The 14,485-nt window shown below is 55.1% G+C and overlaps 1 protein-coding gene across 2 annotated transcripts in view; it reads left to right on the forward strand.

The window, feature by feature from the left end:
- Positions 1-14,485, forward strand: part of FHOD1 (formin homology 2 domain containing 1) — a 79,517-nt gene that overhangs the window by 9,478 nt on the left and 55,554 nt on the right. For both annotated transcript variants that reach the window (XM_070760614.1, XM_070760613.1), the window contains exons 4-11: positions 9,303-9,370; positions 9,512-9,617; positions 11,252-11,346; positions 12,310-12,421; positions 12,686-12,780; positions 12,881-13,024; positions 13,115-13,311; positions 13,509-13,619. In XM_070760614.1, the coding sequence (XP_070616715.1) occupies positions 9,303-9,370; positions 9,512-9,617; positions 11,252-11,346; positions 12,310-12,421; positions 12,686-12,780; positions 12,881-13,024; positions 13,115-13,311; positions 13,509-13,619 (928 nt within the window). The remainder of the gene's footprint in view (positions 1-9,302; positions 9,371-9,511; positions 9,618-11,251; positions 11,347-12,309; positions 12,422-12,685; positions 12,781-12,880; positions 13,025-13,114; positions 13,312-13,508; positions 13,620-14,485) is intronic.

Genomic DNA, 14,485 nt, shown 5'->3' on the forward strand with positions numbered 1-14,485 from the left:
CCCTCCCTGTATGTGGATGAGGGAGGGACCTCAGTGGTCTTCTCAAAAGGCTTGCTTAGCCCAGCAGAAGCCCCCTTTTGTCTGGCCACTGCTGGGGGTGGTGGGTGGCCCACTGTATGTATGTATGTATGCATTTCTTTATTTGTTTGTTTGTTTTGTCAAGTATGTGTTGGTAGTATACAAAGATATAATAATAGTATTTATATACATGATACTAGTAAGAGAAAAACATGAGGACAGGGGACGGAAGGCACGCTGGTGCACTTATGCACGTTCCTTACTGACCTCTTAGGAATCGGGAGAAGTCAACAGTGGATAGTCTGAGGGTAAAGTTTTGGGGGTTAGGTGATGATACTACAGAGTCTGGTAGTGAGTTCCAGGCATCAACTACTCAGTTACTAAAGTCGTATTTCCTGCAGTCGAGTTTAGAGCAGTTTTCTTTAAGTTTGTATCTCTCGTGTGCTCGAGTGTTGTTGTGGTTGAAGCTGAAGTAGTTATTAACAGGAAGAATGTTGTAGCAGATAATTTTGTGGGCTATGCTTAGGTCGTGTTGGAGTCGACGTAATTCTAAGCTTTCTAAACCTGAGTCTAGTTGTGTAGGGTATTCTGTTGCAAGGAGGAGTGGAGGGCTCTTCTCGTAAAGTATCTCTGGACATTTTCTAGAGTGTTTATGCCCAAAATGCGGTGTGGGTTCCAGACAGATGAGCTGCATTCAAGGGTTGGTCTGGCAAAAGTAAGTAACATGAGAGAGACAGAATAATTTCCTAGCCCACCTTTCTTTCTGGCTGAACCGAGCAAAACCTTAAAAGAGACGGCAACTTATAAAGTGAAGCAACAGCTGGACATCAATGAGAGCATAGCTGTTTAGAGGCTGGGCCCTGAGCATGGCAGGCGAGTCCTCCCAGGATTGTGGCCCTTGCTTGAGCCCACCAGAGCCACCTCCTCCCCTTGCTCTGCCAGTGGCATTGCTAGCCAGGGGGCTTCTGGAGCAGTTCCAGGCCTGGCTATGACCGTAGAGCCTTTTGCAACATGCAGCTGCCCTGGGGCGGTGCTTTCCTTGGGTTCGTCCATCAGATACGTCCATCAGATACGCCAGGAGAAGCGCATGAGGGTCACGAGATTAAGGAAGGGAGTTGTTTTGGTCATGGGACTCTGGGAGATCCCAGCATTGTTGGGCCTGGATGTCATAGAAAAACATAGAAGATTGACGGTAGAAAAAGACCTCCTGGTCCATCTAGTCTGCCCTTATACTATTTCCTGTATTTTATCTTAGGATGGATCTATGTTTATCCCAGCCACATTTAAATTCAGGTACTGTGGATTTACCAACCTCGTCTGCTGGAAGTTTATTCCCACTCTGTTACCCAGTTTAGGGGCTGGATTATGGGATTCTGAGCCCCTGGGATGGGCAGAGGGATAATTCAGGTGGGAGGGTTGGGTTTTGCTTTTCAGTCTGCCTTGTTATTCCATGGTTTCGTCAATACAGTGTTCCCTCGATTTTCACGGGGGTTGCGTTCCAAGACCGCCCGCGAATGTCGAATTTCCGCGAAGTAGAGATGCGGAAGTAAATACACCATTTTTGGCTATGAACAGTATCACAAGCCTTTAAACCCTAAATTACCATTTCCCATTCCCTTAACAACCATTTACTCACCATTATTATTGGTACTCACCATTGAATAAGACACTTAGTGATCCTGATATTTATAAACATAATTATTTTTAACAATAATTATTTTTTTTGTTATTTATTTGCAAAAAAATATTAGTTTGACGATGATGTATGACGTCATCGGGTGGGAAAAACTGTGCTGCATCCTGTTTGGGGGCACTGACCCACGCATCAGCTTCCTTAAGCGTATTTCCTAAGAGTGGGGCTGTTGAGGGCCAGGCGCAGATGATGATGATGATGATCATGATGATGATGATGATGATGATTATTATTATTATTATCATTATTATCATTATTATTGTTATTATCATTATTATTTTGTATCAGAGAATACAAAAAACAACACAACAAATCTAATTAATTAAAAATTACAGTGGAACCTCAAGATACGAACTTAATTGGTTCCAGGGGGAGGTTCGTAAGACGAAAGGTTCGTAAGACGAAACATTGTTTCCCATAGGAAACAATGTAAAGTCAATTAATCCGTGCAACAACAAAAAAACCCGCAAAAAAACGCTGCCGTCCTGCTGTCACCTTTTAAAACAGCCGGGCGGTTTCCCTCTCTCTCTCTCTCCTTCCTCCCTCCTCCTCCTCTTCCTCCTCCTCCTGTATTCCGCCTCCCTCCCAGCCCGCTAGGCAAGCCAGTGGTCCCCGTCACGGAGCATAGCCATGTGGGCTCCGCTCTGTTCCCTGCCGGCCCGATTAAGGGGCCGGCGGTCTCCGCCAGGGAGAGCTTCCTGGCTTTCGTTCTTGTTGGATTCGGGAGCTTTCATGCCCAGGAAGCTCTCCGAAGTGAGGAGAACCGCCCCTGTCACCGCTCGGCCGCGCCTCCTCGCCCGCCGCCCGCCCAGGATGCAGACCTGCTGCCTCGCCTGCCACCAGCCCGATCCTGCGTCTCTTGCTTCTGGGCTGGCTCCATTCTGTTCCCTGCCGGCCCGATTGAGGGGCGGCGGGAGGAAACCGAATGCCTCTCTTCATCGCGCTGCCTGGCTGGCAGCGGAAGATGTACCCGAGCCCACGGGGCCGGGCTCCGTGGCCAGCAGGGAACAGAACGGAGCCTTCCACGGCAGCTGCTTGCTGAGCTGGTAAGAGGGGGAGCCGAGCCCAGCCCCGTGGGCTCGGTTACATCTTCCGCTGCCAGCCAGGCCATGCTGGCGGAAGCGCAACAAAGAGAGGCATTCGCTTTCTTCCCGCACGCAGCCGTCTGACCGTGGGCTCCTTCCCGATCTCGGAGAGCTTCCTGGCTTTCGTCCTTGTTGCATTCGCGAGCTTTCATGCCCAGGAAGCTCTTCGAGATCAGGAAGCCGCCCACGATCAGTTGGCTGCGGGCAGGAGGAAAGCGAATGCCACGGGGCTGGGCTCGGCTCCCCCCCTTACCAGCCCAGCAGGCAGCCGCCGCGGAAGGCTCCATTCTGTTCCCTGCCGGCCCGATTGAGGGGCCGGCGGGAGGAAAGCGAATGCTTCTCTTCGTTGCGCTGCCTGGCTGGCAGCGGAAGATGTAACCGAGCCCACAGGGCCGGGCTCCGGCTTCCGCGCCGCTCGTCCCACCCATGGCCTTATCCAGCAGAAGCTGCTGGATTCAAAGTGCTGGGGTGGGAGGGTGTCCCGACAGCCCCCCCCACCTCAGCACTTTTGAATCCCGCCGCTTCTGCTGGATACGTGCGATGGGTGGGACGAGCAGCGCGGAAGCCGGTGGCTGTGGCAGCTCGTCCCACCCATCGCCCGTATCCAGCAGAAGCTGCTGGATTCAAAATGCTGGGGTGGGGGGGGTGTCCCGACAGCCCCCCCCCAGCACTTTTGAATCCCGCCGCTTCTGCTGGATACGTGCGATGGGTGGGACGAGCGGCGCGGAAGCCGGTGGCTGTGGCAGCTCGTCCCACCCATCGCACGTATCCAGCAGAAGCTGCTGGATTCAAAGTGCTGGGGTAGGGGGGCTGTCGAGTTCGGGGGGGTGCTGGCAAGCCCCCCAGGCCGGCTGCGACCTTTTAAAACAGCCGCGCCGCTTCCCAGCTGTCTCCTGAAGCCGAACGCGGAAGTTCGGCTTTAGTGTTCGGCTTCGGGAGACAGCTGCGAAGCGGCGCGGCTGTTTTAAAAGGTCGCAGCCGGCCTGGGGGGCTTCCCAGCAACCTCCCGAACCGAACCCGGGGTTCAGCAAAATTTTGCCTCTTCTTACGAACTTTGTTCGAGTTACGAACCGGCGTTCGGGAGGCTTCTGGGAAGCCCCGCCGCCCGGCTGTCACCTTTTAAAACAGCCGCGCAGCTTCCCAGCAGTCTCCGAACGCCGGTTCGTAACTCGAAAAAAGTTCGTAAGAAGAGGCAAAATTTTTCTGAACCCCGGGTTCGTATCACGAGTTGTTCGTAAGACTAGGGGTTCGTATCTTGAGGTACCACTGTACTACTAAAATCCCATATATATTAAAATCATTCGGCCAACTCATTCACAACCACACATTACATCGCATAGACAGGGAAAGGGTGCTTCATCTAATTGTCCCGAGCCTTGTGACATAAATGAGTCTTGAGACTCTTGGGGGCAGTGTGGATCTCTGGAGGGAGCTGATTCCAGAAGGTCGGGGCCACCACAGAGAAGGCTCTTCCCCTGGGCCCCACCAGACAACATTGTCTGGTCTACGGGACCCGGAGAAGGCCAACTCTGTGGGACATAACTGGTCGCTGGGATTCGTGCGGCAGAAGGCGGTCCCGTAAGTAATCTGGTCTGATACCATGTAGGGAGGAAGACATGCCAAGGGGTGGTCCCGCATCCCAAGGCCCACGGCAGTCTTGCTGTTTCAAGCATTGGGAGGCCCAGCACAGGGAGGAAAGGAGCCATGCAGCAGGACGGCTGGGAGGACTGGCTGAAGTGGCTGGGGCAAGTTTCGCGGTCTGCAGTCTGGAATGGGAGCCCCCCCCCCCAATGCCCCGAGATGCCCAGCGTCTGGGAAGCCTCAAGGCAGCTGCTGGTGAGACTCTGTCAGTGCTGGGCAGCCGGGGCTATTTTTAGCTTCTGAGCTTTGGAACGCCCTATCTGGAGCCACATTTGAAAGAGGAAGCAGGCACATAACTAAATAAATATTTTTTTTATTTTTTAAAATAGTTTTTATTATAATTCTTTAAAAACATAACAACCAAAAATAGACATTATATTCATGTTCAGAAATGTTCAAATTAGTATGCAAAGGCCAAAGATGGTCAAAAAAGTCAGATTTTGCAGCCTAATCTAGGTGAAAATGAACAAGCTGGCACAAAAATGGGGGGGGGGGGGCTTTTATGAGCAAAATAAACAAATAAGCATTAATTTTTTCATTTCAATTGTGTTCAGAAATGTTCAAATTAGTATACTAGCAAAAAAGTATTTAAAAAGACCATTGCAGTAGCTAGAACCAACCTTTCTATACTCCGGGTCTAAAAGGACCCAGAGGGTAACAAGTGTAACTTTTTTTGCCCAGCAAAAACTAACACACACACACCCTCACAAAAACACACACCCCTTAGAAAGAACCCCTCAAATGAGACAGTCATGGAATTTCAAGATTCAGATATGCAGGGAAAATTTTTTACAGGGTCTCAAAAATCGTTTCGGGTCTAAAAGGACCCGAGGGGAACATTAGGGTTAAGTCAGTCAAATGACCTCCCCCCCCCCCGGTCACATGATCATCAAGCCACTCCACCTGGTCCCATGGCTGGCAAATCACACCCATAAAATAAGCCACGCCCACAATGTGATAGTAAAATGTTTTGTAGCCCTTCACTGGCCGCATCCATTTAGCCTGCCCTTCGGGATCTGCCTTGGGTCCTTGAGCCAAGCGGTCTCATACTGGGGGATCCCTGGACTCCGACAGAGCTGGTCCACCAAGGTGGCGCAGCAGGTAGAGTGCAGTACTGCAGGCCACTGAAGCTGACTGCTAGATCTGTAGGTCAGCGGTTCAAATCTCATCACCGGCTCAAGGTTGACTGAGCCTTCCATCCTTCCGAGGGGGGGTCAAATGAGGACCAGGATTGTGGGGGGCAATTGACTGGCTCTGTTAAAAAATGCTATTGCTAACATGTTGTAAGCCGCCCTGAGTCTAAGGAGAAGGACAGCATTAAAAACATTGAATAAATAAATAAATTAAATTAAATAAACAGCAAAACTCAGCAGCCAAACCGGGCTGCCAAAGACGAGGGCAGTAGAAACACTCCTACTCAGCTTTTGCAGACCACTTTGGCTGCAGAGTTTCGGGGAGAGAAATGGTCCCATGACGGGCCTCCCCTCTCCTCCCCCAGCAGGAAAAAGGGAGTTCCAGCCTCTCCCTCCCCCCCCCCCCCACCACCACCCAGAAGGAGCATCCGGTCGTTTGTGCTGAGTCATCTCCTGTTTGGGTTACTGCAGCCTGCCTGGAGTGGAGCTGCCGTTGGAGACCCTCCTGGAGCTGCAGCTGGCCCAGGGGCTGGCTCACCCCACTTCTGGCCCACCCTGGCCTGAGTGGCACCAATTCCCAGTTGCTCTCCAGATTGCTCCTCAAGATGTGCTCATCACTTTTGAAGCCCCACCTGGCCCACAGCTGGCTGTTCCTAGGGCTTCCTCTACCTGAGGGTCCCACCTGCCCTCCCAGGTGGATGTGCTGCAGGCCCCTCGCCCCCATAAGTGCTGTCCCTCAGGGCCCTGCCTTCAGGTGGCCAGCTCAGCCCTTTGGTCACTATGTCACCCACGATATTATTATTATTATTTATTTATATTATTATTATTATTATCATCATCATCATTATTATTATTATTATTATTATTATTATTATTATTATTATTTCAATACAACATAGCAAGTGAGATCACTCTGCTGGATTTCGTATTTCATCACCAGTCGGGCGCTTCCCAAGCACCTAGGACTGCGTGATGTAGCGGTGAATTATGTTTGCCGATCCCAGTAAAGTGGCCTTTTGCAATTGACAGATGGAGATTTTGTCAATTCCGATGGTTTTCAAATGTCCGCTGAGATCCTTTGGCACTGCGCCCAGCGTGCCAAGGACCACTGGGACCACTAGTCGTTGCAGCTCGATTTTTAGATCTTCGTATTTCACCAATTTCTCTAGCTGCTTCTCCTCAATTCTGCTGTCTCCTGGGATTGCGATGTCGATGATCCATACTTTCTCCACCATCTGGATGTCTGGTGTGTTATGCTTCAGAATTCGGTCAGTCTGAAGTCGGAAGTCCCGCAGTAGTTTTGCTTGCTCATTTTCGACCACTTTTTCGGGATTATTATTATTATTATTATTATTATTATTGTTGTTGTTGTTGTTGTTGTTGTTGTTGTTGTTGTTGTTATTGCCAATACAACACAGCAAACGTCATCACTATGTGGGGTGGGGGAGGAATTGCAGCCACAGGGGCCCTCACGCCCAGGTACCCCCCCCCCGCCTGGATTCTGTAACACAGGTGGTCCAAAGCAGGAACGGAGGCCTCCCGCGAGAAAGGCAGGGGCGCCCCCTTGTGGGAGGGATTTTTCATCTGCTCCTGTTGGCATGTTATCTAGCTCATTTGGTTCTTTATAAAACCCAAACTCCTTCCTGTCTTTTTCGTATCTTGTGGCCACCATAAGTCAATCCCTGGTCTGTTTAGTTCTGGTTGAATTCTTAGTTTTTCCCTTTTGTTTATTATGTCCTTATATGGTTTCCCACCCACCCCATATTTAAGACATTTGGATGTATCACCATTTCCATTGTAGATAATCAGACTGGTATTTTCAGATAATGTTGCTCTTTTATTTTGGTCCATGCTAGCAGTAATGCCTGCTGCCGAAGATTGAGGGATGCTCCCCTCCTCCTCTTAGTCTTCCAGAGGGCTGCAAAAGCCTGACTCCTCTCCCCCATAATGGGCCAGGAAGGGGTTGAGTTGCAGGGGTGGGGGCTGCTTTTTCTGGCACCTGAGTGGGGAAGGGTTGGTTGGAACTTATGTTTTATGTATTTCTGCGAGCAATCCAGAGCCTAGTATTAGGTAGGCAAGTTCTGCGATTTGTATCTTGTACGAAGCCAAGGAACAGATCTCCTTGTTTGGGATGCCAGGCCTGAGTGCCCCTCCAAGTCGTGGGGGTTGGGGACGAGGAGGGGTTGGTTCAGAAGGAGGCCAAGAAGGTCACCCAGAGCTCCTTCCAGCCTGGGGCGAGAGCAGCTGGGCCTGAGTGGCTCTTTCCTTCCCTCCCGCTGTAACTGCTTGGCCTGAGCCCTCCCTAACTCTGGGGCAGTGGGGGTCCCGAGCCCATAGGTCATCCTCCACGATCTCCGCATAATGGACCCCAGTCACTAATGCCCCCTCATACAGCTGCCCTTAATGGTGATGGTGATGTCCTGGGTTTATGGGGTCCCCATTTACAATCCCCCCAGGAGGCTTCTGGTGAGCAGGGTCAGCGGGGGGGGGGGTGTTGGATCATAAAATGGGATGCACCACGCTTAGTGGCAGACATTCTGGCCCAATTGTGGTCTCCAGTCAAAGACTCTTTGCGCAGAGAGAAAATTGTGGATTCCCTTTGGGCAGATCATTACAAGGGGCTCTGCTCAAGGAAGTTACTCAATCCCTCTTGAATGGCCTCCTTGACTCACGTTGCCCCCAAGGGGACGATAATGGGGCCTGTTTGCCCACCACCAGCCCTGAAGGGAGAGGCCCCCAGGGCATCGGCTGAGCTTCCAAACCATCCACACGCAAACTGTTCAACTTGCACCTTGGTTGGCTCATTTTGGGGTAGAAGCCCAGGCCCCCAATTCTTCAGAATGGCCGAGGGCACCAAAGGGAACTGGGCTGTCCGGGTCTCGGTTCACTTCAAGTCATCTCTAGTTTTTGCCCCCTGCCCCCCCCCCCCCCGTGTCTCCCTGTATTTTCAAGTGGAGCTATGCAGAATCCGGCTGGAGACAGGCTGCCCCCCCCCCCCGCAGCTGCTGACTTTTTCAGAGGAAACATAGAAACATAGAAGACTGACGGCAGAAAAAGACCCCTTGGTCCATCTAGTCTGCCCTTATACTATTTCCTGTATTTGATCTTAGGATGGATGGATCTATGTTTATCCCAGGCATGTTTCAATTCAGTTCCTGTGGATTTACCAACCACGTCTGCTGGAAGTTTGTTCCAAGCATCTACTACTCTTTAAGTCAAATAATATTTTCTCATGTTGTTTCTAATCTTTTCCCCCAACTAACTTCAGATTGTTCTTGGGTTCACTTTCCTATTAAAAACACTTCCCTCCTGAACCTTAATTAACCCTTTAACATACTTAAATGTTTCAATCGTATCCCCCCTTTCCCTTCTCTCCTCCAGACTATTATTAATTATTATTATTATTATTTATTATTATTTATTAGATTTGTATGCCGCCCCTCTTTGAAAACTCAGGGTGGCTCACAACTATACAGATTGTGTTCATTAAGTCTTTCCTGATAGGTTTTATGCTTAAGACCTTCCACCATTTTTGTAGCCTGTCTTTGGACCCGTTCAATTTGATCAATCTCTTTTTGTAGGTGAGGTCTCCAGAACTGAACACAGTATTCCAAATGTGGAAGCCCTGAGAAGCATCCACAAGGAGAAGGGATTGTGGCAGGGGCTCCCTGAGACATTTCGTGTGTGTGTGTGTTTGTGTGATGAGACTGATCCCTTTGTCATCTTCCCCAGAGAAGCTGTACCATTCCCAGGGTCCGGAGCTGAGGCGCTCCCTCTTCTCCCTCAAGCAGCTTTTCCAGGTGAGGCTCCGTGGCTGGCCCTCCTGCCTGGCCAGCATCCCTTCCGGCACCCCTGGGGCCTGGCTGGGGGGTGGGGCAGCCCAGCCCAATGGAGGGAGGGGCTTCTGGGAGCCTCTTTCAGGCTCCGGGTTTTGGTTGCAGGATGACAAGGACCTGGTACCCGAGTTTGTGAACTCTGGAGGGCTGACCTGCCTGGTCTCAGTGGGAGCCGAAGCGGACCAGAACTACCAGAACTATATCTTGAGGGGTGAGTCCAACTGAGCATCCCCCAGGAGAAGAACGGGGGATCCCAGGCCAGAGACAGGAGAGAGTGCCTTCCCTGAGGTGTGTGATGCTCTGGGGAGGCAGGAGCCTGGCTACATTGAGGGAAGGGGCCCAGAAGCCCCTGGGAGAGAGGAGGGGGCGTCCCTGGGGTTCTCTCCCAGCAATGTCTCTCGGGTGCCCCCTGGTGGAGAACAGAGTGAACAACCAGCCACTTGGGGAGGGGGGGAGCTCAGCAGGATCAGCTTTCTCCAGGTCCCGTCAGGCAGACAATGCCTAGGGCAGTGATGGCGAACCTTTTTTCCCTCAAGTGCCAAAAGAACGTGAGCGCATGCTATCACACATGATTGAGTGCCCACACCCATAATTCAATGCCTGGGGAAGGCAAAAGCGGCTCCCCTCCCTCCCGGAAGCCCTCTGGAGTCCGGAAACAGCCTGTTTCCCAACTTCTGGTGGGCCCAGAAGGCACGTGTTTTGCCCTCCCCAGGCTCCAAACGCTTTCCTGGAGCCTGGGGAGCGTGAAACGCCCCCCCCCCCCCCCCGAAGCTCTTTGGAAGCCAAAAACACCCTCCCAGAACCTCTGCACAAGCCAAAAATCAGATGTCCAGCACACACATCCATGTTGAAGCTGAGCTAGGGCAATGGCTCGTGTGCCAACAGATCTGGAGAGGGGCGGCATACAAATCCAATCAATAAATAAATAAATAAATAAATAAATGGCTCCACGTGGCCATGGGGAAGGGCCTTCTCTGTGGTGGCCCCTGCACTCTGGAATAAACTTACCCCAGTGATCCGTACTATTCCCACTCTCCCAACCTAAAAACACACCTCTGCCGGCAGGCGTGGAGCTGCTGAACCTGGTTGCTTTGTGCCAGCCCCCATTATTGTGTAACTGTTGGAGATGTGATGGAGTTGTATGAGGTGGGCTGTCTGTGAGATGTCTGAAGTTTTTTATAGTGATGTCTTATGTAGTGTTGTTTTATTTCATTTTGATTTCTTCCGTTGTTATGTATCAATATGTTGTAAACTGCCCTGAGTCTCGGGAGAAGGGTGGTCTAGAAATCAAACAAATAAAATAAATAAACGAATAAATCCATCGGGGGGGGGGGGTGCTCTTTCTCCCACCCACCCTTCTGAGAAAGTCTGCTGTCTGTCTGCAGCTTTCAAGGTTTCCAGGGCGTATGACCCCCTCCTGCTCCCCAAGACACCCTCTTTTGGGTGCGGCAACAAAGCAGGAAGAGCCAAAGTGGGCTTCAGGTGCCAGGATCCCCCCTCCCACGGTCCCTCAGTGTGGGAAGCGCCACCTTCTCCCAGGGACTCCTCTGCCTTGCTCTGCAAGCATCCACAGGGCCTTCCTTGCTCCCTTCCCCCCCCCCCCCCCCGGGCAAGCTATGCATTTGCAGAAGGCGGGGCTGCTCTCCATGGCCAGTGGGGGTCCAAGGCCCAGGGGGAACCTCTGCCTGATGTGTTCCCCTGTGCTTTGGAAATCAGCCCTTTCTTCACTGGGATGCCCTCGTCCCCCTGGGAGGGGGGGGGGGTTAAGAGGCAGGAGTAAGCAGGGGGGGGGGTCCTTTGCCCAGGAGGGCTTCAGTCTGTGTGTTCCCCCCCCCCCCCCCGCAGCTCTCAGCCAGATCCTGCTGTTTGTGGATGGAATGATGGGGGTGATCCAGCACCCAGAGACGGTGCAGTGGCTCTACACCCTGACGGGCAGCCTGGTGAGTGGAGATGCTGGCCGGGGGCGCCTGGGTTCTCCTTCTCTGTCCCTCCGATACTCTCGGGGCCTCCTCCTGCCAGCAGCTCCGGGAGGAAGAGAGACAGGCGGCTCAGCTCACCCTGCCTGCCTGCTGCCTGAGAGCCCGGAGCTCCTTCTGCCCTTCAACTGGCCCCCTCAAAGGCCCTGCTCCCTTGCCTCTCCCCTCTGTCTGGGCCTCCCTGAAGCGGCTGCGGTCACTCAGAGCCCCCGGCAGTGTCCCAGCTGCTCCCAGGAGAGGTGGCTCAGAGGAGGGAGCTCAGAGGAAGGAGCTCAGGGGAGGGAGCTCAGAGGAGGGAGCTCATGGGAGGGAGCTCAGGGGAGGGAGCTCAGGAGAGGGAGGTCAGGAGAGGGAGCTCATGGGAGGGAGCTCAGAGGAGGGAGGTCAGGAGAGGAAGCTCAGGGGAGGGAGCTCAGGGGAGGGAGCTCAGAGGAGGGAGCTCAGGGGAGGGAGCTCAGGGGAGGGAGCTCAGGGGAGGGAGCTCAGGGGAGGGAGCTCAGGGGAGGGAGCTCAGAGGGAGGGAGCTCAGGGGAGGGAGCTCAGGGGAGGGAGCTCAGAGGGAGGGAGCTCAGGGGAGGGAGCTCAGGGGAGGGAGCTCAGGGGAGGGAGCTCAGGGGAGGGAGCTCAGGGGAGGGAGCTCAGGGGAGGGAGCTCAGGGGAGGGAGCTCAGAGGGAGGGAGCTCAGGGGAGGGAGCTCAGGGGAGGGAGCTCAGAGGGAGGGAGCTCAGGGGAGGGAGCTCAGGGGAGGGAGCTCAGGGGAGGGAGCTCAGGGGAGGGAGCTCAGAGGGAGGGAGCTCAGGGGAGGGAGCTCTGATGGAAGAGCTGGGCCTGGGCCCCTCCCCCTCCCCCCAGCAATGGGCCTGGTTGGCCTGCCTGAACCCACCCGTCTCTGCTCCCCTCGTCACGGTGTCCTTCTCCTTCCGCCAGTATCGCCTCGTGGTGAAGACGTCCCTGAAGCTCCTCCTGGTCTTTGTGGAGTTCACCGAGTCCAATGCCCAGCTGCTGATCCAGGCCGTGGGGGCCGTAGAGCAGGTCCGAGGTGAGACCAGAGACCAGCTGCTTCCTTGACGGGGGCCGAGCCGAGTTGAGCCTGGTGCCCCCTCAGGAAGGGCCCCCTGACCTTCTGGTCCCATCAGGCAAAGCCTTTTTGGTGGCCCCCAAGGGCCCCGAGGGGCAGGCCCTGACTCTGTGGGAGGAGGATGCCCGGGGTGTGTGTGGGTCTCTGGGGGAGGAGGACCTTCTGCCCAAGAGGCCCTGGAAGCAACAGGGGGCACTCCCCCCCTCCCTTCCTCCCTTCTTTCAGGGGCCTTCCCATGGTCTCCCCTGGTGGCCATCCTGGACCAGAAGAGTGGGGCTGACACGGAGCTCCAGGTCTTTGCAATGACCCTCATCAACAAGGTGAGGGAGGGAGGGAGGGCAGGGTGGGTGGGTGGGTGGGCAGGTGGGGAGAGGGGCCAGCTGGGCCCGGCTGACCGCTGTGTCCTGTTGGGGCTTGCAGACGTTGGCTGCCCTCCCTGACCAGGACTCCTTCTACGACGTGACAGATTGCCTGGAGCAGCAGGGCATGGAGCGGCTCGTCCAGGCACACCTGGCCAGCAAGGGACTGGACCCGGACCTCAGGCAGCAGCTGGCCCTGTACGAGGTGAGGGCCCACGGAGGGAGGACATCCCCTCCCCACTTGGCCTGCCTGGGCCCCCCACCTGCTCTTGCTGACCGGCTCTCTGATCTGCAGAATGCCCTGAAGGAGGAGGACGGGGCCGAAGAGACTCTGCTGGGACCCCGGGCCAAGGAGCCGCGCAGAGGGGAGGAGGGACGGCAGGGAGCCCGGCGGTCCTTCCTCGGTGCCGCGGCCCAGGAGGAGGAGGGCAGAGAGGCCTTGGCTGGCCCTCCGCAGATGCCAGGCCCGGAGGGAGAGAGCAGGGAGCAGCCGTGAGTTGGGGCTGGGGTGGGGCATGGGTGGGGCCCCACTCTCTCCGTCCTGGCTGCTGGACTCTGTCTCTGGAGGCTGCCACACTGTCTGCTGGAGCCACTGACCTGGTTCTTGTCTGGGCCCCCAAAGCCCCCACTGAGCCCCCCCTCCCCCCCACTCAGCAATGGCCGCAGTTCTCCCCGTCTCTCCCTCCCAGGCCCAACTCGGAGGGTTCCTACAGCAGCACCTCCTGCCTGCAACTCTCTGCACCTGTGGCCCCGGAGGAAGGAGAGCAGCTGGCTGGTCTGGGCGAGCGGAGCATTTTCAAGTAGGTCAGCCAAGAGGGCGGTGGAGGAAGCCTTGGGGGAGGGGAAAACCCTGCAGGTAGGGGAGGTTAGCCCAGAGCCCCCTTCCGGGGTCTTCAGTTCATCCTTGTCAGTGGGTGGAAGGTGCAGCCTTGGTGGCCTCCAGCCCCCCTCCATGGGTGGGGGAGGAGGAGTTTGGGCACCGGGGAGGCTCCCTGGGGAAGGGGAGGGTCTTCCACCCACCCACCCAGCCCCCGTAGAGGGGGCAGGGCTGCTGGGGCCGGGCAGAGTGGCGTGTGATGCGCAGAGGCCCCCCCAGAGCCAGCCACCTCCTTCCCAGGCGCCCCTCTGCGTCCTTTGAGCTGCTTCCCCCTTCTCCGGGCCGGCGTGTGCCCGAGGGCCTCCGGGGTGGGTTGAAGAGCCGGTGGAGGAGGGGGGGGGTCTGCTCTGCTCTCTTTCTGGCTGCTCTGAGCTGCTTCTCCTCCTCTCAGCCCTCTTGCTCCCTCCAGCACCTGCCCGGCTTAAACGCTCTTTCCTCTTCCAGACTTCGCCAAACAGCCTCTGCTTGGTAAGTGGCCCGTGTGGGCTGTGTGTGGTGTGCAGTGGTGTGAGTCTTGCGTGGCATGGCTGGCTCTGCTCAGGAAGTGATGGCCTGTGGGTGGCGTTGTGTCACCCCCCCCCCCCCCATTGACAGCAGGGCCCGTCTCTTGGCTAGGAGTTTCCCAGGGGGGCTTCGGGAACACTTGTGGCTCAACTGCCCTCTGACTGCCAGGCTGGGCTGGCCTCCTGGGAGCCTCCGCCTGCACCCCTGGCCATTAGACGGGCACAGGGCCCCACATCCCATCCCTCCCACAAGGGGGCGCCCCTGCCTTTCTCCAGGGAGGCCTCC

This window comes from Erythrolamprus reginae, chromosome 9, assembly GCF_031021105.1.
Source record: "Erythrolamprus reginae isolate rEryReg1 chromosome 9, rEryReg1.hap1, whole genome shotgun sequence".
Classification (NCBI taxonomy): Eukaryota; Metazoa; Chordata; class Lepidosauria; order Squamata; family Dipsadidae; genus Erythrolamprus; species Erythrolamprus reginae.